This window comes from Cucumis melo, chromosome 6 (genome assembly GCF_025177605.1).
Source record: "Cucumis melo cultivar AY chromosome 6, USDA_Cmelo_AY_1.0, whole genome shotgun sequence".
Lineage (NCBI taxonomy): Eukaryota > Viridiplantae > Streptophyta > Magnoliopsida > Cucurbitales > Cucurbitaceae > Cucumis > Cucumis melo.
Genome location: NC_066862.1, coordinates 31,541,866 through 31,568,956, shown reverse-complemented (window position 1 = coordinate 31,568,956; position 27,091 = coordinate 31,541,866). Strand labels below are relative to the sequence as shown.

At 36.1% G+C, this 27,091-nt stretch overlaps 1 protein-coding gene across 5 annotated transcripts; it reads right to left on the bottom strand.

Annotated features, from left to right (window-relative positions):
* Positions 1-1,774: 1,774 nt before the first annotated feature.
* LOC103491032 (uncharacterized) lies at positions 1,775-21,936 on the bottom strand. 5 transcript variants are annotated; one of them, XR_007821901.1, is made up of 11 exons: positions 21,770-21,935; positions 21,385-21,619; positions 20,933-21,118; positions 13,428-13,554; positions 13,199-13,279; positions 12,887-13,080; positions 11,924-12,019; positions 11,760-11,850; positions 2,730-2,846; positions 2,007-2,250; positions 1,775-1,897 (listed from the first exon to the last, which is right to left on the bottom strand). XR_007821901.1 is itself a non-coding variant. In XM_008450818.3 (10 exons), exons 2-10 carry the CDS (start codon positions 21,562-21,564, stop codon positions 2,147-2,149), a joined length of 1,176 nt encoding a protein of 391 aa, XP_008449040.1. In that variant the 5' UTR covers positions 21,565-21,619; positions 21,770-21,935; the 3' UTR covers positions 1,994-2,146. The 5 variants fall into 5 exon arrangements, 3 of the variants coding, with proteins under 3 accessions (XP_008449040.1, XP_008449042.1, XP_008449041.1); XR_007821902.1 differs by lacking the exon at positions 1,775-1,897 and adding an exon at positions 3,331-3,596 and having other exon boundaries at positions 2,218-2,250; positions 21,770-21,936; XM_008450818.3 differs by lacking the exon at positions 1,775-1,897 and having other exon boundaries at positions 1,994-2,250.
* Positions 21,937-27,091: the final 5,155 nt, after the last annotated feature.

The following is a 27,091-nucleotide window of genomic DNA, read 5'->3' as shown; positions in this document are numbered from 1 at the left end:
AAAAATACAACCATTATAGTTACGAATGATACAAATCATGGTTGAGACAGAGTGAGAAAGTAGACTTAATTTTTAACAACAAAAACAAAATGATTACAAAACGGCAAAAATGGTTAGCAAATAAGACCATTTTTTGTTTTTGTTCTTGAAAAGTAAGCCTATTGACACAACTTTCACCTTCAAATTTCTTTCTTTTTATTTGTTACTTAGTTTTTACCAATGATTTAGAAAATCAAGCCCAATTTGAAAATTAAAAAAGTGGCTTTTAAAAACTTGTTTTTGTTTTTAAAATTTGACTAGTAATTTTAACATTACACTTGGGAAAGATGTAAATCACTGAAAGAAATAGGAAAAAAACATACCTAAACTATAAAAACGATATAGTTACTAAAGAAGACCTTGGTTTTTTTAACTATGTCTACAAACACTTACTTTCACTTTTTTTTTTTTTTTTACATTTTAGGAGTGTTTCCAAAACTCAAGCCAAATTTTAAAAACTAAATAAAATAATTCTCAAAAGTGAAACGAAGCTTAATTAGTTCATTTTTTTTTTATAATTTTGAACTATGTGATTTGTACAAATAACATATTGCTTTCGAAATCATTCCTATTAGATAAACATAAACATAACCGACAATGAAAGGACGCAACTTATAAACTTTATAAAGATTGTAAAATCTATTTTTATCTTTTAGATGAAATTCTCAACATACCCACTCATGTTAACATAAAGTAAGTACTTTCAACCGAAAGATGTTAACATAAAGTAAGTACTTTCAACCGAAAGGTTAGATGTCAAGATTTATCACTCTAAGTATTGTTGAACTAAAAAAGAGAAGTCTAACCTAACAAATGATATTTCCAAAAAGAAACCAATTGCTGAAAATCTTACGTTAGAAATATAGGAACATACTTACCCTTCTCAAAACCAAGTATTTTGAGAGAAACCATCTTTTAAGAATTTGATATTAGAACTCATGATGCCCAAATGAAGCTTTGTTGAAGTACGTTTAGTACATAAACATTAAAGTATAATAAGTTATCGATTTTTGAGAAGTCTCTCACAATGTCTAATAAATCTTTAACATTCTTTTGAGTCAAATAAATACTTAATCTATTTGACATTTTAAAAAATTCATAAACATATTTTGGATGCTAAATTAAATAAGGGTGTATATATTATTATTTTCTTGAATGGTAAAAGGAAAGAAGAAGAAGGAAAAAAAAAAAGAAGAAGAAGAAGCTAACAACCCAATTTGGTAATCCATTGTTATGTCATTTTCAGGTCTCAATTGTGAGAAATAGAAAGATCCAATATCCCCACAACCACCTCTTTCACACTTTTGAAAGTGATCAACCCTTCGCTCCAAACACCCCATTAGTTACGTTTATTCTTTTTCTTTTAACAAACAACTACAAATATTATAAGAATAATTCAAAAAATATGGCAATTAGACTCAAAGTATTGAAATATATCCAATAATATTTTTAAGAAATTGTAAATATAGCTAAACTTATAATGATAAAAGCCTTATTATCGATTAATCGTATAACAAATATTGGTCTATCACTAATAAAACATAAAAATCTATCAGCAATAAAAGCATATCATTGATGAACTTTGTTATATTTGCAATCTTTTGAAATATTGTTATTCTCTTAATTATTATTCTTAAAATCACTACCTATTATAATTATCCGATTTGATTGAAGTTTATCGGCCAATAGATTAATAATAATTAGTGAAGCAAAGAGGAGAAGAGAATAGAGAGTACCTTAAAAGAGTCTTGAGAGATACATATACTCATTTCACCAGAGTACAATTTCAACGTTAAGCTCCAAAGAAAACAAAAATTGTTCAAATGACAAATTGTGTCTTAAGTTTCTCTTCCTATATCTGTACTTAAATTAATTTAGGTTAGAATTTTTTTTTTTTCAATTTCAATTAAAATAGATTGTCATCTACAAATACTATACAATAAACACACATGAATTGTTTGAGATACCTTTGGTAATCCATTGGTGAAGAAGCTATTCCACTGTCAATTCAAAACAAAAACTTAATAATCCATTCATATGTTACAAAAATTGGTGACCTATAAATATAGTAAAATAATATAGTCTGTGACTTAAGGATTAAGAGGAATTAAGACAGCTCGGCAATTAAACGTTCGCACTTATCTTCCAAAATCTTTACAGCTTCAGTGAAGAGAACATTGGGAGGTAAAGCTCCTGTTGATTCAATCTTAACTGCATAGGAAATGAAAGAAAATATAAAACTAATCTCAACTAAAAGTAACTTTCTTTAAACAATAAGATATGACTTGAGCGTAACTAAGAGCCAGCTAACATCATTATGTCTTTGACCTAACGGCTAGAGATTCAAATTGCTAAATGTTAGAACTAAAAAGGATGGTAATAATAGGGAGAAAATGACGATAACTAAGTTCAGGTTTATTTGGTGGCATGTTTGGCACAACTAAAAGGACTTTTTCACGACAAAAATACTTACCTACTTAGAGTTATTATGTTTAGAAGTAATTTCTAAGTTTTTTTTTTCTTTTTATAGAAGTTAAAAGGCACTTGAAGTACACTATGGGAGGAAAATACTAGTAGGGTTCTCGTTAAAAAAAAAAAACAAAAACATAGCAAGTAGAGTGTTTTGGCCAAAATACTTGTTTCAGGCAGTTTAAGCATATTAAAAAATGTAGAATCCAATCATTACTTACAAATGAAATGATCTTTCACACGACGCAATGCGACACGTTTCTCCCATGCATCTCCTCTTATGCATTCTCTACACAATGTGCAAGCTCGTGGGCGTGCTACGGTTGCCCTTTTCTTACCTACAAAATAAAAATTGTCCATAAAAAGAAATGCAATTTGAACTCAGCAAAAAAAGAGTAACAGCATACATCTTGGAATCCATCTTTTGAGTATCAGAAAAAACAAATAATTCTTCATTTATTGATCAGAAATGCAAGCGATGTAATATACATAGGGGAAAAAATCTAACTCTCTTCTCCTATTACTTTTTTTTATAAGTATTGAAAAAGAAACAAAGAAGAAGAGAAAGCACAAGTATATGTTAAAAAGGGAGAAAAAACTACCATAGAAATCTTTCTTATTATATAATAATTAAAGGAGTACAAGAGGAAGAATTTATATAGGTCATAAGAAGTCCTAGCAAAAAGGAAACTAAAACTAAGATCCTTGGGGCTATAAACACTCCACTAGCCCCTAATTTCCAACACTTCCCCTCAAGTTGATGTGCAGATGTCAATTAGACCCAACTTGTCAACAAAATAGTCAAAGCTCTGCTTCACTAACCTTTTGGTGAGGACATCAACAATTCATTGATCATAAGGAATGTACAGAATGCAGATGCTGTCATTGTCAAGTTTCTCCTTTATGAAATGTATGTCTATCTTCACACGTTTCGTTCTGTCACATTTCTTTTCTTACCATTTGGTCGTCAATCATGTAACTTCCAACAACTGACTTCCTTTTCCCCAAGTTTCGTGCAATGTTCACACACTAGAACAGACTTCCATTTGGCTTTTCACTGTTAGAACTGGAGAACTTCGCATTGAAGGCTGCAGAATCAATACCAGAAAGAGTCACGAGGTTTGTTGCACTTGTGCAATCTTCCTCAAACCAAACCTCAAAACATACATCCATCAATCAAGGGATAGAACTCTAATCTAGTATACGACCACAAACTAAGCCAAACTTGGAATTCAAACCCACAAGAAAATCATATACACGATCAATTTCCTCAATTTTGGAGTACTAGACACTCCCCAGGAGCAATTCCAGACAATCTCTCGACACTGGTCCATCCTTGCCAAATCAGGGACAACTTGTTAAAATATGAAGCGACATCCATTGTCCCTTGCTTGCATTCGTGGACCTGCTTGCACAAAGTATAAATGTGCGCCTCATTTTGCCTTTTTTTTTAATGACCCAAATTGCTTTCTTAAAGAAAGAATAAAAGAATACAAGGGCATACAAAAAAAAAAAAAAACCAGCCCACCAACCCAACCAACATAAGGAGGACCAACTAAGTAAAATGCTACCAATAGAATAATTCCAAAAGTGCTTCGAAATCGAAGCCCAAACGAAAAATGAAGTCTAGTCAAAGACCACATCTTGCTAAGCTCCCTCTCCCAACCTCTAAAATCCCACTCGTTCCTCTCACCCCAAATGTCCCTAACAATAGCACACATCCCATACATCCATAAAAAAACCCCTTTATATTTGGAAGGCGAATAGAGGAGGAACTCCTCGATTGTCGCTCTGACGCTCCTAAAGCTAACAAAATTCACACTGAACTCTTGGAAGAAAGAGCTCCACACAGCCCTCGCATAATAACAGTCCCAGAAAAGATGATCAAAACCTTCCTCCGCCTTCCAATAAAGCATGTTGACAAGCGAAGTCCTCTTCCTGACAAGCCTATCCATAGTGTCTACACGACCAAGCAAGACTTGCTAGACAAAAAACCTAACTTTCTTAGGAACCTTAGTCCTTCATACCACATCAAAACCGACTCTGTATGGGGGGAGGGATCAAGCAAAAGGCTAAAAAAAAGATTTACACATGAAACCCAACTAGGATTAGGAGTCCAAACCCAAATATCCTAACTCCCCTCCCTAACGTTACACCCCTCAAGCAAAGAAAGAAAAGAGGTCACTACCGTCACTACCCTATTGGTCAAATTACGACGAAAACCAAAGGAAAAAGATGCAGGATTCTCTGAGCTAACAAGACAGTCCAAAAACATTTAGTTTTTAATGAAGATAAATGATAGAGATGAGGAAATAAAGAGCAAAGGGTAGTCACCCCTTACTCATTGATCTTCCTAAAAGTACGTATCCTTACTATCCCCCACTAAGCAACAAATGAACCGAGAGAAAGTGAGAAACTCAAAGGAAACATCCTTCCAAGGATTTGAGTGTGTGCCTTTAACCACTTTCGATGTCTAGTCATAGATATGGGCGCCATGCTTGCTCATAGTGATCCTATGTCGTAAAGAGCCTAGTTCAAGAGAAATGCACTAGAACCACTTAGCCAACAACGCTCTATTATGAATTCGAAGATTGCCAATCTCTAACCCCCTATACTCTGGACACCCTACCATCTCCCTCCCAGAGAAAATCTCTCATGTACTTCTCCAAACTTCTCTCATGTACTTCTCCAAACTTTTACAAACCGAACTTGGGACACAAAAAAATGACATATAATAGTCCGAAATACCATTCAAGACCGATCTAATCAAAGTTAATCTCCTAGCTTTAGAAAAAAAATCTTTCTTTCAAGCCGCCAAACTTAAACAAATTTTCTCACAAATGGGGTAAAAAAAATCACAACCATTGGTTTGTGCCCCAAAGGAAGCCCAACCCCTTTGGAACGAAGATCAACGAGAAGAAGCCAACCTTACAATCAAACACCTCCACCCACCTCTGCAACCATAATTTTTCCTTTTTTAGTAAAACTTCTTAATTGTTTCCCATATGCAACATTAAACAAAGGATTCCCAATTTGAGGTTTCATACTGTTAATTAGAGGTGAACATGATAGACCAAAAAATCAAACCGACCGACCACACCGACGTCAGTCGGTCATGGTCAATTTCAAAAGGTTTCAAATCGAGAATTTTCAAAAAGATTTTTAAGTGCTAAACTGACCCGACCGACCGACCCTTACTCATCGATGTCGAGGTCGGTTTGACACTTTACTAAACCGATTACGGTCTGTTCGGGCTTGGTTTTGCAAAAAAACCGACTCTTGACCAACCGATGATCACCCCTACTTTTAATCAACCTAGATCGAAGAAAAGAGTCTCCCCTTTCCAAAATCTCTCTTGAAGGTCTCATTACCTCTTCTATTAGATACCTGAATTGGTAATGCCCTCCAACTGTCATCTTAATAGATTAAGGTCATGAGAAATAATTTTGGTCATTCAATTTCTCCCCTCCAATTACACCCGTAGAATTTCCCATAGCCAGATAATAATTTGTTGTAGCTATGGAAGGGAAGGAAGTTACTCGATTCCACGAATACATCAATGAGGTTGACAGAATAACAAAATTGTGGAGGTGGAAGCACCTAAAGCTACTCCGAGAGCAACTATTTGTTGCTGAAAATTCATTAGAGATTTGCCAGTTGTTGAACCATCGCTGAGAGGATACCACGTTGACCATCCGAAGGAGATTTGCCTTTATGGTGAGCAAAAGACTTACCACTTTCAACCTCGAGATAAGTGTTGAAGCCAAATGGAAGAAGTTCAAGGTCTGATACGGATGGAGGTGTGGCTGACGTCGGCTATGAAAAAGGAGTTTATCTAGCGGGATTGCTAGCGGGTGGAAGGCAGTCGTGCCGTGGGGGGCTGTTGACGACAAAAGATTGATCAATGGAAAGGGGAGGCCGATCAGCTGCTATTGGGCAGCTGCAGCTAAACAAACAACGACGCTATATAGACGGTAGTTGTACGGACGAGGTAGTAGGAAGTGCAAGGGATATTGGTCAATGGCAGCTCTGATAGGAAAAACGGTAGGGACTATAGCGTTGGTGAGGTTATCGTCGATGGTCAAGGGTTCCATGATAAGTTTTTCCATTGGTTGATTTTTGTCAATGACGGCTAGGGTTTCATCGTTCCTCCAATTTAATACCATATTGAAGAAGAAGAAACAAGAAAAAGCACAAGTTATATGTGAAAAACCCTAATACAGGAAGAAAAAATCATGATAGAAGCCTTTCTTATTATTTTCTAATGACCAAAAGGATACAAGAAAGAAGAATATATAGTCATAATAAGCCCAAACAAAAAAGGAAATAAAAGTAGGGTACAATAAAGCCATAAACAATCCACCAGCCTCTAATTTCCAACGGTAAGTATTAAAAGTGATAAAGACAAGAACACCGAGTTATGTGGAAACCCAAGTATTGAGAGAAAAACCCCACAATGCAGAAGATCATGATTCGGCGGAAGGAAGAGGTCAGAATCCGTCCCCGTCCCCCTTGAGTGGAATTCTCTTTAATTTCTTCTCAATTTTGTTATTATTATTTTTTGATAAATACAATAGGTACAAGAGAGGGAATAAATAAAGTAATGCAATGAGATAAAAAAGGAAATATATTTAGGACAAATCTCACATAATAGCTTCGTTAGTGTCTCACACTCCTGATGAATGATAAGACTTTATAGAGTCAAATTTCCTCACATATCCCCAAACTCATAGCCCGATATTTGACCTTAGCACTCTCCTGGCCACGATACTTTGCTTCTTGCTTCTCCAAGTTACCAAATTGCCCCATACAAAGGTGCAGTAACCGAAGGTAGATTTCCTGTCAACAACAAATATTGTCCAGTTCGAGTCAGTGTAGGCCTCAACAGTTTTTCTGTCTGTCTTTCTGAAAACAACCCTTTACCAAGTGACGTTTTCAAGTATCTCAGGATTTTGTTGATAGCTATCATGTGTTCCTCATAAGGAACGTGCATAAACTGGTTAACATCGCTCACAGTAAAGGAAATATCATGACGTGCATGAGATAAGTAAATCAATTTACCTGCAAGGCGCTAATATTATTCGTTATCAACTGGAACTTGATCACCAAAGTTTCCTAGTTTACAGTTGAATACAATAGGAGTATCAAGAGGACGACATCCTAACATGCCTTCTTTAGATCTGGCCACCTCCATTCCAAGGAAATATTTCAGATTTCCTAAATCCTTGATTTCAAATTCATCATTCATTCTCTGCTTGATCATCTCCAGATAAAATGGTCATCAACATACACTATCAGAACTTCTATCTTCCCAGTTTTGGAAACCTTTGTAAACAAAGTATGATCAGAATGCCCATGACTATACCCTTGGGACTTGACAGAGGTAGTGAACCTGTCAAACCATGCTCTGGATGACTGTTTCAGTCCATATAAGGATTTCTGAAATTTACTTCAAATCCAAGTGGAGGCTCATGTAAACTTCCTCCACTTGAAAAAGCCTTCTTAACATCCAACTGGTATAAAGACAAATCTTTGTTTACAGCAACGAATAACAGGACTTTAACAATATTCAAACTTAGCAACAGGAGAAAAAGTTTTTGAATAATCAACACCGTAGGTTTAAGTATAATCAACACCGTAGGTTTAAGTATAATCAACACCGTAGGTTTAAGTAAACCCCTTGGCAACTAACCTTGTCTCCTGTCTATCAAGTGTTCCATCTACTTTATATTTGAGAGAGTGAACACTCATTTAGATCCCCCCCCCCCCCATTTTGTTGAGGAGTGTAGACACACAAATTTTAGTGAACAATCCCTTGGAGGCAAGGAACTCACTAATGTTATGGTTTTTGAATTCTTAACAATTGCAACTTTTGTATGGAATTGCATTTCAATGGTATGATAGAAGTTTTGGAAAACAGAGAAAACCTCATATTTATCTGTGATAAGGAAGACCCAGGTAAAATGGGTATGATCATCGATGAAAGTTACAAACCACCATTTCCCAGATGAGGTGGTGAACTTAGAAAGATCCCAAACTTCACTATGGATAAGGGTAAATGGTTGTGTGGGTTTATAGAGTTGTGAGGGAAATGAAACTTGATGTTGTTTTCCTAGAATGCACACATGACAGAATAGAGAGAAATCAATTTCAAAAAAATAGATGGGAAAACAAATATTTCATAATTAAAGTTCGAGTGCCCAACTGAAAAGGCCACAACATACAATCATGTTCAAAAGTGCGAAAATAGAAAGACGATAAACTAGCCCTAGAGGTACTACTATTGAAGGTATCGTCATCAAGGATGTGAAGTCCCCTGCTATGCCTGGCAGCGCCAATTATCCTCCCTAAGCTCAAATCCTGAAAACAAACAAATTCAGGTTTGAAAGCTTAGGCACATGCAAAACATTCTGGAGAGAGAGTTCGTCAAAGGAAACTATTTGTCCTTCGCCAGCAATCGGGGCTGAAGAGCCATTGGCTATATGGATTTTCTCATTACCGACACAGGGAGTATAAGAGACAAAGTGAGCCGAGGAACCTGTCAAGTAATCGTAGCCCCCGAGTCTAAAATCTAAGGGTTATTCCTATCAACACTAATAAGGCCAAGGGACTGAAGCATACTTGACTGAACAATGGCACTTAAAGTAGGAGCGTTGGTCTAGCTTGCAATAGAACCAATGAACTGAGACGTACTAGCACTGGCAGTGGCAGTTTCACTAATGTAGGCACGCCCTGAGTTTTATTTCTCGTTAGAGGACCGTTTGTTACCTCTTGAGGGACGACCGTGGAGTTCCCAACATTAATCCTTGGTGTGCCACTGTTTCTTGCAGTGCTCACATATAGGAATTTGTTTCCCACTATTCTTCTCCTTATCATGGGTCGAGGATCGAGCACCAAAGGCAGGGGAGTTAGTGGTAAGGGTAGTCAGTATACTCATGACATTTGTACGGTCTTCTTCAAGACGGACCTCATGACACACTTTCATTAGGGAGGAAAGAGGTCCCTGGCTAAGAATACGACTACAAACAATGTCGTACTTGGGATTGAGGCCTGCAAGAAAGTCATAAACCCGATCAACTTCTTTAAGCCTAGCATACTGTAAGCCATCATTAGGTTTATCCCATACTATCTCTCTGCATAAATCTATCTCTTGCCACAGTAAAGAGTTTGTTGAAGTAGGAGGTTACGTCCAATGTTCCTTGCTTGCACTCATGGACTTGTTTTCTCAAAGTATACAAATGAAAAGCATTCTGATGTTTTGAATATAGTTTCTGAGTAGTGTCCCATAGATCCTTCGAAGTTGCTGCATAAAGTAGGGGTTTGCCTATTTGTGGCTCCATACTGCTAATCAACATGAACCGAACAAATGAGTCCTCTACTCTCCAGAAGCGTTCCTGAGCATCACCAAGTGAAGGACGGAGAATCTCCCCCGTCAAAAACCCGAATTGTTGACGTCCCTCGAGGAACATTTTGATCGATTGAGACCAGGAGAAATAATTTTGGCCATTTAGCTTCTCTCCTAGAAAGACAGTTGTAGATGTTGTCATAGAACTTGTTATATAATTAGAGGACAAGTTAGGGAACGAAGTTATCGGGCTTTTGGAATACATCGACAGGTCGATTGGTTTGGAATGCGTCGAAGACTCACCAACTTCAACCCTCGATCTGTTACAAATTTGGTTAATCCTGGTACAATGGAAGTATGGTTGCTGTAAAGGATCAAACGACAGCGGCGTGTGGATTGACGAAATTGATGGTTGTTCGTAACCGAAGGGTAGTGATGGCGCATGGAGGTGCGGCTGGACAAGGGATGATACGTGAAAGAAAATAGGCTGGGCGGTGAGATGATTGGACATTGGCGAGTGGGCCCACGCACCTGACAGTGATGGTGCGTGAGGCAAATTCTGACCACTAGGTTGCACGGATGTCTCCGAGGGTAGGCCCATTGAGACTGTTGGCATCTTATGAAGCTGGTGGAGCAACTTTTCCATGGCAGCGGCAACGGCGACGTCCACAACTGCGGCAATCTCAGTAGCGGCAACGACGACAGCTGTCTCTTCTGTCTCTTTTTTGGTTTCTTTGATAATAGTGTCTAGGGTATCATCTTTACCTTGCTCTGGTACCATATTAAAAGTGATAAACAACCGAGTAACATGGAAACAGTAAGAAAAACCATGATATATTGTTCTTATTATTTTCTGATATATTGTTCTTATTATTTTCTAATAAATACAATAGATATCGGAGGAGGAATAAATAGAATAATACAATGAAATAAAAAAAGATAGATTTTTAGGGCAAATCTCCCAAAAATTTCCTATGGGTCAAGCCCACTGACTCCAACGGTAAAAAACAAAAACGTTATTAAATAACCAAAGAACATCCTAGAGGCAATAGGTAGAGATCAGTGTTTTTAAAAGCTCAAGACGCACTAAGGCGCAATGGTCCTCTGGGGCCTAGGCGCAAGGCGCACAAAAAGGTGCGGGCTTTTTTTCATGAGGCGCACTATATATATATATATATATATATTATATATATATACATACAAAATTGAAAGGAACAACAATGTATAAAATATAAGTAAATAACCAATTTGGAAATGAGAATTAACTCTAATGTATAAAATATTATAATATTAGTTTTCTACCCAAAAAACAAAACACAATAGAAAACTAGTCAGAATTCAACAACAATCAAAATAAAAGTTCATTCCTAAAGATCAAACTCATCATCACTAAATTGATCCTCATCTTCGTTCACTCCTTCGTTGGACTTATAGCCATCGGTATCTTCTTCGTTGGACTTATAGCCATATGTAAAACACGTAATAGGTATAATAGTTTTTTTTTTTTTAATTACAGCCTAGCCCAAATAATAAAGCCCGCGCCTTTGGGGCTTTTGCGCCTACTGCGCCTGGAGGAAGGCGCGCGCCTCTTCATCTGCACCTTGCCTCTCCACAAATAAGCGCAAGGTGTGCGCCTTGCGCCTAGGCGCGCGCCTCAACGCGCCTTTTAAAACACTAGAGATAACCCCTTCTATGCTTTTATTAGGTAACATATAGTTGATGTTTGAAAGGTTACGAGGCTTAAAACTCCATGAAGTATATAGACAAGACTCCCAAAAGTAGAAAAATTAGTTATATACATCACAAGAACTCTACTCTCAAGGAAACCTTCCCATCTCCCAATCATCAACATCATAATCTTCCAAGTACGAACATAATTAATAGCAAATGTAAGAAGGATACTAACCAGCTATGTCTTCAATGTCAAATACATTAACAGGACATTTCCTTTTTAGTTCTTCAGCTAGCTCATCCTCTATTTCTTCCAGGAGTAGAACCTAATATTATAAGTTTCATCAGTTCAATATACCAATGCATCCTTGAGTAACACATTATAACATATTTACTCACCTCAGGAAGCATCCTGTACCAAGCAGTGGCCACAGGGGACCACTTAGCGTGTGTTTTACCCATACCTTTAACAGCATGAGCTTCAAGCTCAATTTCCTATAAATATTCGAAGCAAAAGTTAAGAAACTTACTAACTACCGAGCAACAATATCCCATTAAGAACTGAGACAATTAGCCATATAGCATAAGCACTGCTTTCAGAGGAACTTGTAGTATAAATAACTAATCTTATAGCACAAGTACAACATTTAAAGTGATCTTTTCTGGGATAAGAAACAATGTTGGAGGTACGAAATTACAAAGGGGAAAACCCCCAAACAAAATATTTACTAAAGACCTGTCACCTCCCTCATAGGAGAGAAGGGAAGAATGGCTATAATGATGGACAAGGGGGGAGCATTTGCACCAAGAGACAACTCTATGAACAATAGCATAAAAGTATCTATAGAAAAGAACTTTATTATTTGGGAAGTGATAGCAACTCCAGTTAAAAATTATATATGTCAAATTCCTATATGTTTTTTAGACGAAATCAATCTAATGAGGAATTGAAGGAATGACCTAGAAAATACCCACTAAACAATGCCCACTTGACACATTTAAGAGACCAGTGTGATTGGAGGTTGATTACAATATACTCTTTTCCTTCAAAGAGCCTTTTGGCAGACCTAGAAAATATTTGGCCAGCAACTATTCACACTCTACCGTTAAGCGATTTGGACTAATTATTATCCAAAGTAAAATTATTACTTCTTTTGTAAACTTAATACATCAATGAAATTTGTTTCTTATAAAAATAATATAAAGTAAAAAACCTATTCATATGTAATAGCAACAATTTTACTACAAGCACAAGAACCATTTCAAATTCAAACATGTTATTTGAAGCATACATCTATCTACCTATGAACACTTCTTCCCTATTTTTCAACAGATAAGAAATAAATTCTAGGGTTCAGTTACCTGACCAGGGCCAAGTCTAGCAAGTATAATATCACTGTCCTTTGGACCAATTGAATTTTTGGAAAATTCTGGCAGTTTGTCTTGGCTGCAACTAAAAGAAGTATAGGTTTGGGGTTTTGAGTTTGGAATTGATTTGTCAGACACCAAGGGAAATTCACTACCATTTGGCAACCAAGTCAATGCTTCTGATTTCACTGAACCACAAATTATACATTCATCATTAGTAGTGAGAAAAGAAAATTGTTGTGAACAGTTGATAATTAAGAAAAGTTGTGAATAGAGGATGAACTCCAAAAGAAACAAGAAAAATACCTGTAAGACGTGGTTTTCCTCGTTCACAGCGAGCATGGAGCCTAAAAACAATGGTATTATTCTCATTTGGTGCGTCTTTATCTAATTTTAAACCAAAATCATTAGTCCAAATCCTTGAAAAGTTCAACGATGATAGTCAAATTTGAAGTATTTGACAAGAAGCATTTAGAAGTTTTCAGCATCAATATGCATAAGCACATTAAATTTACATATATACACACCGAAATACCTGAGTACTTGAAAAGCCTTGGATCAACACGAATCGGAATGAGACCTAACCTATGGGCAAGCACTTCATCTTGGACTATTGATGTATTGTTTGCAAAAAGAACTTTTTCAATAGCCATAGTAGGAACCTACATAAAAATACAGATCAAACCAAAATCAACTATCGCAACAATGTAAATGATGCAATAAAAAAAACAAATATAGGAAAATACAAACAAATGGCATACATTAAAACCATTTTTAACCATCCTTAACCAAGGCAATGAAAGAATATACAAAGAACACCGTACACAAAAAAGACAAGAAACGACAAAACATGGGAGTTTGACCTTGGTGTAGAAAAGGACTCAATTCAAAAGAACGAGACTAGGCTATTACAGAAATGCCTAGTGATCGACGCCCATAAAGAAGCATTACACCTAGCCACCTCCCGAACTTCCTCTCACCTATCTCTTCACCTATGTACAAATTCTATTGTTCATCTCACCAAAAGCCCCACAAAACATCAAAAAAGTAAAAGTGCTAAAAAACTTTACCCTGCTCCTTGAATGGAAAGCGTGAAAGCACCTCCTCCACCAGGGTGCCATCTCTATTCCAAACCAAACAGACACTCAACACACTCAACCAACAAGTCGAAGGTGATGAGTAAACTGAAAATCCCAAAACAAAAGAAAAGGTCTTCCTTGTACCTTAGAGAGTGCACTGTTGACGGTTGCATGAACAAAACATAGGAAGAGAGAAAAGAGAGGCAACCAGAAGTGGAGAAGGGGAGAATATATTATAATGCCAAAAAAACCCCTATAGGGATTGGAGGACCAAATAATAACATTTCTTCTTGTTAGAATTAGTAGGGCTTTGCCCTAGAGTACTTTTGGAAAGAATAAAATATAATATTTTATTTCCTAAATATTTCCTAGATCTTTTCCTTTCTTATTCCTATTGTACTCTATTTATTCTCCCTTTGTACCTATTGTATTTTTTTCATAAGAAAAATAATAAAAACTAAAGTATCGTGGTTTTTCTCCCGGTTCTCGAGTTTCCACGTAAGTCTCGGGTTGTTGTTAATTGCTTTCAATATGGTATCTGAGCAAAGCAATAACGAAACCCTAGAAAATAACCTAGGAGAAACCCAGATCGAAACTGAACCCGTCACTGCCGCCGGAATCGCCGCCGTCGTCGCCGTCGCCATGGAGAAACTGCTCCAGAACCTACAGAAACCGCCGATCTATCCAACGGGAGTGGTTCCGCAGCCGTACGCGCCGCCGTCTGACCAGAAGATGATTCACGCGCCGCTCGTGTCCGACGCGTGGGCCCACACGCTGCCGCCGTTTCACGTCACCACCCATCCCGTTCCCTTCTACGCGCTGTCGGATGTCCAATCGTCAAACCCTTCCGGCCATCCACATCCTCACGCGCCGCCTATGAGCTCCGGACAGCAACCCACAACCGTAAATCTGTCAAATCAGTACAATAAGCAGCAGCAGCTGTACGTTGACTCTTTACAGCAACCGCTGTTTTCGGGTAACGGAATTGATCAACCCCTGAACAGATCGGACATTGAAGCGGGCAAATCTTCGACGCATTCCAAACCAACCGAGTTGCCGATGTATTCCAAGAACCCGGTAACTTCGTTCCCTAATTTACAGTCAAATTATATAACTGGCTCTTTGGGGAATTTTTCAGGTGAAAAATTAAATGGTCAAAATTATTTTTCTTGGTCCCAATCAATAAAGATGTTCCTCGAAGGTCGACACCAGTTCGGCTTCTTAACTGGAGAGACTATACGTCCTTCACCAGGAGACGCCTTGGAACGACTCTGGAAAAGAGAGGACTCACTTATTCGGTCTATGCTGATTAATAGAATGGAACCACAGATCGACAAGCCTCTACTATATGCCAGCAAAAGATTTGTGGGATACAACTCAGACCCTTTACTCGAAACGACAGAATGCCTCTCGGTTATATACACTGCGAAAACAGGTCCATAATTGCAAACAAGGGACCCTGGACGTAACTACCAATTTTAACAAGCTCTCTCTCCTCTGGCAAGAGATGGATTTGTGCAGAGAGACAGTTTGGGACACACCAAATGACAGTACACAATATGCTAAACTTGAAGAGGCTGACCGTGTTTATGACTTCCTTGCAGGACTTAATCCCAAATTTGATAATGTTTGTGGTCGTATACTCGGACAAAGACCTCTTCCCTCCCTAATGGAAGTTTGTTTTGAAGTCCGCCTGGAAGAGGATCGCACTAATGTCATGGGTGTATTGACTACCCCTACCATTGACTCCGCTGCCTTTAGCGCTCGGTCCTCAAATCATGATAGTGACAAGAATAATGGGAAGTCAATTCCTGTGTGTGAGCACTGCAAGAAACAATGGCACACCAAGGATCAGTGTTGGAAACTCCACGGTCGTCCCCCAGGAGGTAAGAAACGGTCCTCCAATGAGAAACAGAACTCAAAACGTGCCTACATTAGTGAGACTACACCTGCTAGCACTTCTCAATCAACTGATCCTACTGCGAGCCAGACCAAGACTCCGACTCTGGGTGTCATTGCTTAGTCAGGTATGCCTCAGTCCCTTGGGCTTATTAGCGTTGATAGAAAGAATCCCTGGACCTTAGACTCGGGGGCTACAGATCACTTGACAGGTTCTTCGAAACACTTTATCTCATATGCCCCGTGTGCCGGTAATGAAAAAATCCGAATAGCCGATGGCTCTCTAGCTCCGATCGCTGGCAAAGACAAATAGTTCCCTTTGACGGTTTTGCTCTCCATAATGTTTTACATGTCCCTAAACTGTCTTACAATTTGTTATCTATAAGCAAGATCACTCGTGAGTTGCATTGTAAAGCTATCTTCTTACCTGAATCGGTTTATTTTCAGGACATGAGCTCGGAGAGGACGATTGGCACTGCCCGGCATAGCAGGGAACTTTACATCCTTGATGATGATACCTCATGTAGTAGTTTGTCTAGGGTTAGTTTACTGTCATCCTACTTTAGCACTTCTGAACAAGACTGTATGTTGTGGCATTTTCAACTGGGCCACCCAAACTTTACATATATGCGATATTTATTTCCCCACCTTTTTTCTAAACTTGATGTCTCTTCTCTATCTTGTGATGTGTGTATCCGGGCTAAACAACATCGAGTCTCTTTTCCCTCACAACCATATAAACCTACACAACCGTTTAACCTCATCCATAGTGACGTTTGGGGTCCTTCCAAGGTCACCACCTCCTCGGGAAAGCGGTGGTTTGTAACTTTCATTGATGACCATACCCGTCCTACCTGGGTCTACCTTATCACAGATAAATCCGAGGTTCCATCCATTTTCCAAAACTTCTATCATACTATCAAAACACAATTTCATACAAAAATTGCAATTCTTTGAAGTGATAATGGTCGGGAATTCCAAAACCATAACCTTAGTGAATTTCTAGCCTCCAAGGGGATTGTTCACCAAACCTCATGTGCCTACACTCCTTAACAAAATGGAGTGGCCGAACGAAAAAACCGACACCTTGTGGAAGTAGCCCGTTCACTTATGCTTTCCACTTCCCTTCCATCATACCTGTGGGGAGATGCTATTCTTACAGCCGCTCACTTAATCAATAGAATGCCTTCTCGTATCCTCCACCTTCAGACTCCTTTAGATTGTCTTAAGGAGTCTTACCCCTCTACTCGTCTTGTTTCTGAGGTTCCTCTTCGTGTGTTTGGGTGCACCGCCTATGTCCATAATTTCGGCCCTAATCAGACCAAATTTACCCCTCGGGCTCAGGCCTGTGTGTTTGTTGGGTATCCCCTTCACCACCGCGGTTATAAATGTTTTCACCCGCCGTCTAGGAAATACTTTGTCACTATGGACGTTACTTTCTGTGAAAACCGACCCTACTTTCCCGTTAGCCATCTTCAGGGGAAGAATGTGAGTGAAGAGTCTAACAGCATCTTTGAATTTGTTGAACCTACTCCTATTACCGTGTCTGACATTGATCCTCATCCCATAATCTTACCCACAAACCAAGTTCCCTGGAAAACATATTATAGGAGGAATCTCAGAAAGGAAGTTGGGTCCCCTACTAGTCAACCGTCGGCTCCAGTCCAAGATTTCGAACCTCCTCGAGACCAAGGTATGGAAAACCCTAGTACTAATAATACAATGAGTGAGAATGATAAGTCTGATGTTGTTGTTCTTGAAAATATGGAAGAAAAGAACCGTGATGATGAGACTGAGGTTAGAATAGAAACCAGTAACGATGAAGCTGAACAGGGTCATACAAGGAAACTTGATGAGTATGATCCCTCTCTTGACATTCCAATTGCATTGATAAAAGGTACCAGATCATGCACTAAACATCCCATTTGCAACTATGTTTCCTATGATAATCTCTCTCCACAGTTTAGAGCGTTTACAACAAGCCTTAACTCTACCATAATACCGAAAAATATCTACACTGCTCTAGAGTGTCCTGAATGGAAGAATGCTGTTATGGAAGAGATGAAGGCTCTCGAAAAGAATAGAACTTGGGAGATCTGTGCTTTACCCAAGGGACATAAAACTGTAGGATGCAAATGGGTATTCTCTCTCAAATACAAAGCAGATGGTACGCTTGATAGACAAAGGCAAGGTTAGTGGCAAAGGGATTCACTCAAACCTATGGAATTGACTATTCAGAAACTTTTTCTCCAGTTGCTAAATTAAATACTGTTAGAGTCCTGCTATCTGTTGCTGTGAACAAAGATTGGCCTCTATACCAGCTGGATGTTAAGAATGCTTTTTTGAATGGAGACCTTGTGGAGGAAGTCTACATGAGCCCCCCCCACCAGGATTTGAAGCCCAATTTAGTCCGCAGGTGTGTAAACTCCAAAAATCTCTATATGGTTTGAAACAGTCTCCGAGAGCATGGTTTGACAGATCACTACCTTTGTCAAGTCCCAAGGGTACAGTCAAGGGCACTCTGACCATACTTTATTTACAAAGGCTTCCAAGACAGAAAAGATTGCTATTCTAATAGTGTAGGTGGATGACATTGTTTTGACTGGAGATGATCAAACAGAAATCAGTCAACTAAAGCAGAGAATGGTTGATGAATTTGAAATCAAAGATTTGGGAAATCTGAAATATTTCCTTGGAATGGAAGTGGCTAGATCAAAAGAAGGTATTTTCGTGTCTCAGAGAAAATACACCCTTGATTTGCTAACCGAGACCGGTATGTTGGGATGTCATCCTGCTGATACTCCTATTGAATTCAACTGTAAACTAGGAAACTCTGATGATCAAGTTCCAGTTGATAAAGAACAATATCAGCGCCTTCTAGGTAAATTAATTTACTTATCCCATACTCGTCCTGATATTTCCTTTGCTATGAGTGTTGTCAGCCAGTTTATGCAGGCTCCCTATGAGAAACATATGGAAGCTGTTAACAGAATCCTGAGATACTTGAAAAATACAGCTGGTAAGGGTTGATGTTTAGAAAAACAAATAGAAAAACCATTGAGGCATATACTGACTCAGATTGGGCAGAATCTGTTATTGATAGAAAGTCTACCTCCGGTTATTGTACCTTTGTTTGGGGCAATCTTGTAACTTGGAGGAGTAAGAAGCAAAGTGTTGTGACCAGGAGCAGTGCTAAGGCTGAATACAGCGCTATGAGTCTGGGAATATGTGAGGAAATTTGGCTCCATAAAGTCTTGTCTGATCTTCATCAGGAATGTGAGACACCATTGAAGCTTTTTTGTGATAATAAAGTCGCTATTAGTATTGCTAACAACCCAGTTCAACATGATAGAACTAAACATGTTGAGATTGATCGGCATTTCATCAAAGAAAGACTTGACAGTGGAAGCATATGCATTCCGTACATTCCTTCAAGCCAACAGATTGCTGATGTTCTTACCAAGGGGCTTCTCAGACCACACTTCGACCTTTGCGTTAGCAAGTTGGGACTCATTGATATTTACCTCCCAACTTGAGAGGGAGTGTTAGAATTAGTAAGGCTTTACCCTAGAGTACTTTTGGAAAGAATAAAATATAAGATTTTATTTCCTAAATATTTCCTAGATCTTTTCCTTTCTTATTCCTATTGTACTCTATTTATTCTCCCTTTGTACCTATTGTATTTTGTTCATAAGAAAAATAATAAAAACTAAAGTATCGTGGTTTTTCTCTCGGTTCTCGGGTGTCCACGTAAGTCTCGGGTTGTTGTTAATTGCTTTCAATACTTCTCCTTGGAATGACACACTGGTTTCAAAGAAGAGAAAAAAGATCAGCTAATTTCATTGTACCCCTATCATGCTAAGGACACTAGAACCCTACAGAAATCGAAGAAGAAGGGTCTATTGAAAGCAACACTAAGGCCACATAATGCAACCTCTTATTTGAAAGACTATATATATTACCTCCAAAACAAAGCACAAAGAGGTTCAAATCCCTTTAGCAATCCTCCCAAAAATAAACCTTCAAACCTTCACCATCAAAGTAAGTGATAAACTGAGAGAATAATGGAAAACAAAGGGGATAGCTTCACAGAAGATTTTGCAAAGGCCTCTTGGGCCACCCACTTGCACCCACCGGTGGATTTAATATAGGCCCAAAGGGGCCTTGAGCCCTCCGTCAATTTTATGCTATTTATAATATATATAGAAAACTATAATTATACCAATTCTAGTAGCTAGTCCAATGATAAAACTATCACCCGGCCCCCTCTAGACCCTGATTCAAGCTCCATTCCTTACATTTTTTTCGGATTATTTTTACTAAACTAAAACTCCCCCGTCAACAAAACTTTTGGATCTACCACTGCTTGCACTCCAAACAAATGTATGAGAGTCATATCTACTCACTCTCAGTCTCACCCTCTACGTAAACAACTGAGAATCGATATTTCTAATGTTCAAGAAAAAAAAGTTTGAACTGTCAGTTTTCACATCTAAAGATTCTGAAAGACATTCTCAATATAATCAGCATTATAGTTAACAGGGGTTGTCTTTATTCCTAATGTGTTTGTCACGTCAGTAGTGTTTCTTTAAGCCATAGTAGAAAAAGAAATAATAGGCAATTACAACAGATTTCTTTTTCATTTTAACCAAAGTATGGGCACCCTGGGCCATGTCTGACAAGAAAAACTCTAAAACAACCAAAGCCATAACCATCAATATCCCCATTTTATTAGCTTTTAATACATGAACAAACTTCCAATTTTTGAACAATAGAAAACAACCATCGTAATTCTTATAACCATTGCATAAGCCATAAAGACTCCAAACATTCTTACATTGACATTGAAAGCATACATTTTTTCCCTACGAAGCACAAGCTCTATGTGAAGCAAAGAAAGCTAAGAGCTTGCAGCTTGGGCAAAATCTCAAGCATTTTTGTATATTGGGCACACATAACAACACCAGAAGTAATGGCAAGGAAGTAAACACCAAGAACTCAGTGAAGTCTCACTAAAATAATCAATTATTATAGTTTCAATTCATTCTGCTAGATTACCTACCTCGGCTATCAGGATTCTTCGAAATGCATTAGCAAGTGCTGGATCAATGCCAATCATGTCAAACTCAATGTCATCCCCTTTCAGATTAATAACTTCAATTTTAAAGTTGTTGCGAAAATTATCCAGACGTAAACTGTTATCAAAGCCCATGGAAGCAAATGCTCCAGAATACTGTATGGTATCTGTCTACAGAAGTCCACGTTTTCCACAAGGACCATGAGAAGAAAACTAAAGTAAGCTAATTACAACATGAGAAATAGTAAGTACACGTACTATGAATAAAAATCAAGTAAAGTAAACAGATTCCATTAAATTCACTTCCCTCCAGAAGCATGAAACGTAATTTAATAAACTCACATTAAACATAAAACTACAGTAAACATGCTAAAAAGGATATTTCCCATTCTTAGAATTTGAATAACCAAATAATGGGAAATGGAAACGAAGAGTACATGAATGGGAGCATCGCCTTTGCATTCGACTCGAGTTCTCTGCAATTCAACATGTGGTGGGAGCTTCATGGGCACGTCTGGAAGATTCATTATCCACTCAATGCCTTCTTTTCCAACATCTTCTTGTTCGGATTCCGACTCCGTCATCATAATATGCAAATTCTTATCTTTGCCGGACATTGTCAACTTCCGATTCAGTGTGCGCACAGTTATTTAGTCAGTGGGTCGGCTGTAACTTTAAATAAGGCGGTGGGAGCAAAATCCGACAGATAAGGGTCAATTAAGACTTTAAGAAACTTGCTTCGAAGGGAATAAGAACAACAATTAGAAATAGAGAGATCCAAGACAGAATTTTGTAGGGAAAAGTTACGAACAGTGAGAATACCTGAGACCAAAACAAGGAAGAAATATCCGGCGGATAAGGAAAATCGAGAAAGACGGCGGCAACGGCACTCAGCAGCACGGCTGAGGAGGTTTTAGACGGGAGGGGAGGATGGAGGGTTTAAGAAATAGTCATGGGAAATACAATTGGCTAGGGTTTATTGGGATTAAGGAATTTTTTTAAAAAAAATAATGTTATTTTAGAAAATAATGTGAAAATTAGGTTGGAAAGAAAACTATTGTCACAAGTATGGTAGTTAAGTCCTAAAGTGTGTTGTAGTAGATCGGCTACATAACAAGGCATTGAAATCGTAGACTCGATTCATGACTTTATATACTTCCTTTTTAAATAAAATAATTTACTATAAATAATAAGATAAAACGTAGGTTTTTCCTAATTTACTTTTGGTAAATTTTTCTTTTGACAAAGTTAAATTTTGGGTACTAATCAATTATTTTACTTTTATATTTTTTAAATATGCACTTAGAGAATTAAAATTTACATTCTCAAAATAAATTATTTTCATCTAATTTAAAATTTAAATTACAAATTAAATTGTAGGATAAGTAACTAGTTACAAACCTATGATTTTTATTTTTATTTCATTTCTAATTTATAAACTTGTTTTTTTTTTTTGCAACGATATATTTCTAAGAAATCTTGTTTTAGGTCACCATAACTTAAATTTTATTTTTTAAAAAAAATTATAGAAGGGGTGCATTTTGAACTATTTATAAAAATTCAAACATTAAAAGCATAACTTCTGAATAAGTATACATTTTTAAAACAAATAAAAAGTTTTAATTTTTTTAATATTCAGAATACATTTTTAAAACAAATAAAAAGTTTTAATTTTTTTAATAATTATTAAATTAGTGCATATTTTTTGTATTTTTTAAATAATAATAATAATTGTTGCTAAGAAGGTCGTGTACCCGCAAAAATTACTTTATTTTTACAATAATTTGTCTTTCACCATTATTTTTGTATAAGTTTCAAATGAACCATATTTTTTACAATTCTTTTAAAAAAGACATTATTTTGTAAACTTGTCTGGATTTTAGTTCCAAGATTTAAAAATAAATAAATAAAAAAGGAAAAAAATAAAACTACCGGTCCTATTTATTTTTTTTGGCACCAAGGGTGACCATCGTTCCGGTGGGATTGGTTTTGTACAAAAATCGAGGTCAAAAATCGACCTAATCGGTTTATACTAAGGAGAACCGACAATGATGTTCAGTGGGTCGGTTTAGGTCAGTCTTGGTCATTTTAAGTTGGTTTTTCGAAACCTTTTAATTAAATCGACCTCCGACTGTATTTTTAATAAAATGATCGCCGGATGTTGGTTTGGTCAATTTCGGTCATTCGAATCGATTTTTTTCAGATGGCGATGCTCCCCTAGTTTAAATCATGTTGAAATTTATGTCATAAAACTTGTAGTTTATAGTTTAAAATGACATTATATTCAATAAAGTGTTTATTGAGGAATTGTTAGTAAAAATAGAATACTATAATCTTGAATCAAATAACTAAGATCCCGAGACTATCTAATATAGACTTAAACTTTATGTAGAGACATAAATATGGATAAGTTCGAGTTTATAGCCCAAATGTTCTATAGTGTATGAACAAGGTTGGGTGTCTTATTTTGGAATGTGGGTCACTCTGTAGTTAATATACGATAATAATCATTCATGTAGAGACATTGAGTGGGGTATGTAAAGAGTTTGCATAAGACTGATATTTTTTAAAATTAAAAATTAGATTTTGGAAATATATTTAATAAGAAAATATATTTTTGAAAATTAGAATTTGGAGATTTAAATATTTAATAACATATTTTGTTAATATATATATATATATATATTAAAAAAATAGAGATTGAAATTTGAAATTTGGAAATACAAGGAAATGTATTTCTGAAAATTGGAATTTGGAATTTGAAAAATATTTAATAAGAAATATATTTTTGAAATTTGAAATTTGAAGATTTAAATATTTAATAACATATTTTGTTTATATATATATATATATATATATTTAAAAAAATTAGAGATTGGAATTTGTGAAAATAATTAATAAGAAATATATTTTTGAAAATTGAAATTTGGAGATTTAAATATTTAATAACATATTTTATTAATATATATATATATATATTTAAAAAAAATTAGAGATCGGAATTTGAAATTTGGAAATATATCTAATAAGGAGATGTATTTCTGAAAATTGGAAATTAGAATTTGGAAAAATATTTAATAAGAAATATATTTTTGGAAATTGGACTTTTTAAAGATTTGAATATTTAATATAAGAAGAAATTGTGGAGTCCATGCATTAAAGTCGTCCACACTTCCAAGCAAAGTCGTGTACTAGGTCTTCGACTTCACCCGAATTACTCTATTTTTGACATTACTTTTAAAAAATACATTATTTAAAAAAAAAAAAGACTCTCGTTTAAATATATAACTTTTATTGATGATTTTGAAAAACTAAAAAATAGGTTTTGAAATTTTGTTTTTGTTTTCTGAACTTGTATAAGAATTCAATTTTTTTTTTTTGTTACAAAGGTGAAACCAGGGGAAAATTGTAGGAAGTAAATTTAAATTTCAAAAACCAACTTTCAAGTGATTAAGCCTTTGAGATTTGGTATAATCTTGTTTTTTACGTGCAATGTTAAAATTTTGTTTTAATTATATATTTGGTTTCTATTGTTTAAAGGAAGTTAAAATTTAGCAAGAGTTTTGAAAGTCTGAATTTAGAGTTTTGTAATTTCACAACTCTTATAATGTGTATCGTAGAGACTATTTAGAGGGTTTAAATAACCTCTATTATAGAGACTATATGTGAGAATCTTATCAAATTGTAGGGTTTAGATTCTAATGGTAAACATTTCAAAAAAATAATTATTATTATCTTTTTTTTTTTTGTCCAATGGTTTAAAAAACAAAGTCAAATTTCACCAAGAAAAAAAACTATTATAAAATATTGAGAACTTTTTATAATATATGGACGTTCGAGCCAAAAGAAAATGGTGAAAAGGTCCTTTATATAATATATATGGAGAGAGAACTTGGGAGTCGTGTGTGAGAGAGGGAATTATTTCACAAAAAGAAAGATAGAAGATGATTTCACAAAATATTGAAAAATTTAGAAATAAGGGATTCTTTAATGTCGGTTTTAGACCGACATTGAGGTCTCATTCAACGTACCTATGATGTCAGTTGAAAATCAATATTAAAAGTTCTTTTTTTTTTTTTTTTCATTTAACTTGACATTGTATATATGTGCCAAACTATGGGACAAACATCAAAAGCATGATTTGTTGTTGCGCATATCAAAGAACTCATAACCATGAGAAACTTACTTTACATGTCTTACCCAATTTTTGGGGGACAAACTCTATTATTAAAAAATTGAATGGTAAGAAGGCTAAAAAGATAATTTAGACAAAACATTTATGCAAATTTAATAGCCCGCTATTAGACTATTCGTATAAAAGAAATAAAAATTTGTGTAATTAAACCTATTTGTTTAGGTGTTGATGAACCAATCGTAACTTTATACTATGGATGAGGATAGTCCGAAGTGTTTGCAAGGCTTAAAGAGAGATTAAGTGTTGTGGTGTCTAGCCAACACATACTCTGACACTTAATTAGTCTTAGGTTTGTAGGTAATTAGATTGTAAATAAATAGTAAGGGTTTTTGGGCTTCTTTCAACCAATGAATTTGGTTGCTTATATAGAATAATAAAGCTTAATGGTTACTTGGATTCATAGTGTTGCTTTTAAATTATTAAAACTGTCAAACAATTTGCTCGACGGTTGCACCATTATTACTAAATAATGGATAATGCACCACTCAAATTTTCAACACCTACTTCATGGCCTATCTGTTATGAATATGGATGACTCATCTTCAATCGCTCAACTAAACTCTCTTAACGGGTCCTACAAGCCCCTCTAGGCTTAGATTTCCTTGAGCTCTCTTAGACTCCTCATGCCTAAGCTTCTTTAGATTCTCCTAACCTTATCATGCCCCTCTAAACTTTCCTAAGTTGAGCTCTCTTAGGTTGCTCTAGGCTTAGGCTTCTTATGCATAAACTTTTTTTGACTCTTCTAAGCTCTCTAAAGGTCTTTTTGAACTCTCTCCTAAGCTCTCTTGAACATCATCTAAACTCAACGTATAAGTACCACCGAGCTCTCTCTTAGCTCTCTGCTCCCTCATGTGTCCTCTTGATCTCTCTCTTATGCTCTTTAAGCTCTCCACTAGGTCCCTTTAAGCTCCATTAAGTCTGCCTCACGAGTCCTATTAAGCTCACTTAGACTCTTCTATGGGTCCTCTTGAGCTCTCTCCTAAGTTTCTTTGAGCCTCACTAAGCTTACCTCATGGGTCCCCCGTGAGCTCTCTTAGGCTAATTCCCATTAGTCTTCTTGAGTTTCCCTTAGACTATTTGAGCTCCACTAAGCTCACCTCATGGGTCTATCTAATCTCTCTCTAAGCTCTCTAGGTTCTCACCTACGGGCCCTCTTCTTGAGCTCTCTCTTAAACTCCTATGAGTTCACCTCAAAGTTACAATGTACTCTTTCTAAGCCCTTATAAACTCTCCTATGAATAATTTGAGCTAACTAAATTTAGTCATAAAACGTAGACTATATGAGTAGAAAGTGTTTTAAATTTTCAAAAATCAAATCATCCCTTCAACTATAATAAATGTAATATCTAAAAGAAAAACCGTCTTAAAAGTAAAACTTCAATCCATCATAGATTTCTTCTTTCTTAGTTCACAATATATAGCTTAATTATGTACTCGAAGTTTAATTCAAACATATTGTATGTGATCAGTCAAATAAGACTCTTCATACTTTGGCTCATCGAGCTTTAAGTAAAATTTTGTTTGGTTTATTTTATAATTTTATAGATGAATTATTATCTAGCTAGTTGTAAAATAAATTGTCTTAAAATTGTAACCAATATGGGTTTTGTTTGTTAAGTAAAGTTAAAGGGCCTTTATTTCTTTTATATATTAAAAAAAAAAAAAAAGAACCAAAACACTTTGATCCATTTTATTCCATTTCTCAAACTCATCTATATTTTGTTCTCTTAAGTCCATTTATCATAACCATCAATGAATTTTCCAATTTCTATAAAAGCCCTTAATATTGCCCATCACTACAATTACTAAATTTAATAAATCAAAGAATGGGACAATTTTTAAAAATTTTAAAATCAAAGCAAAACACTAACACAAAGTTAGATACAAAATTTAATACAATAACTAATTAGATATTGCTAAAAATGAATATATAATTTGACTAAAACTAA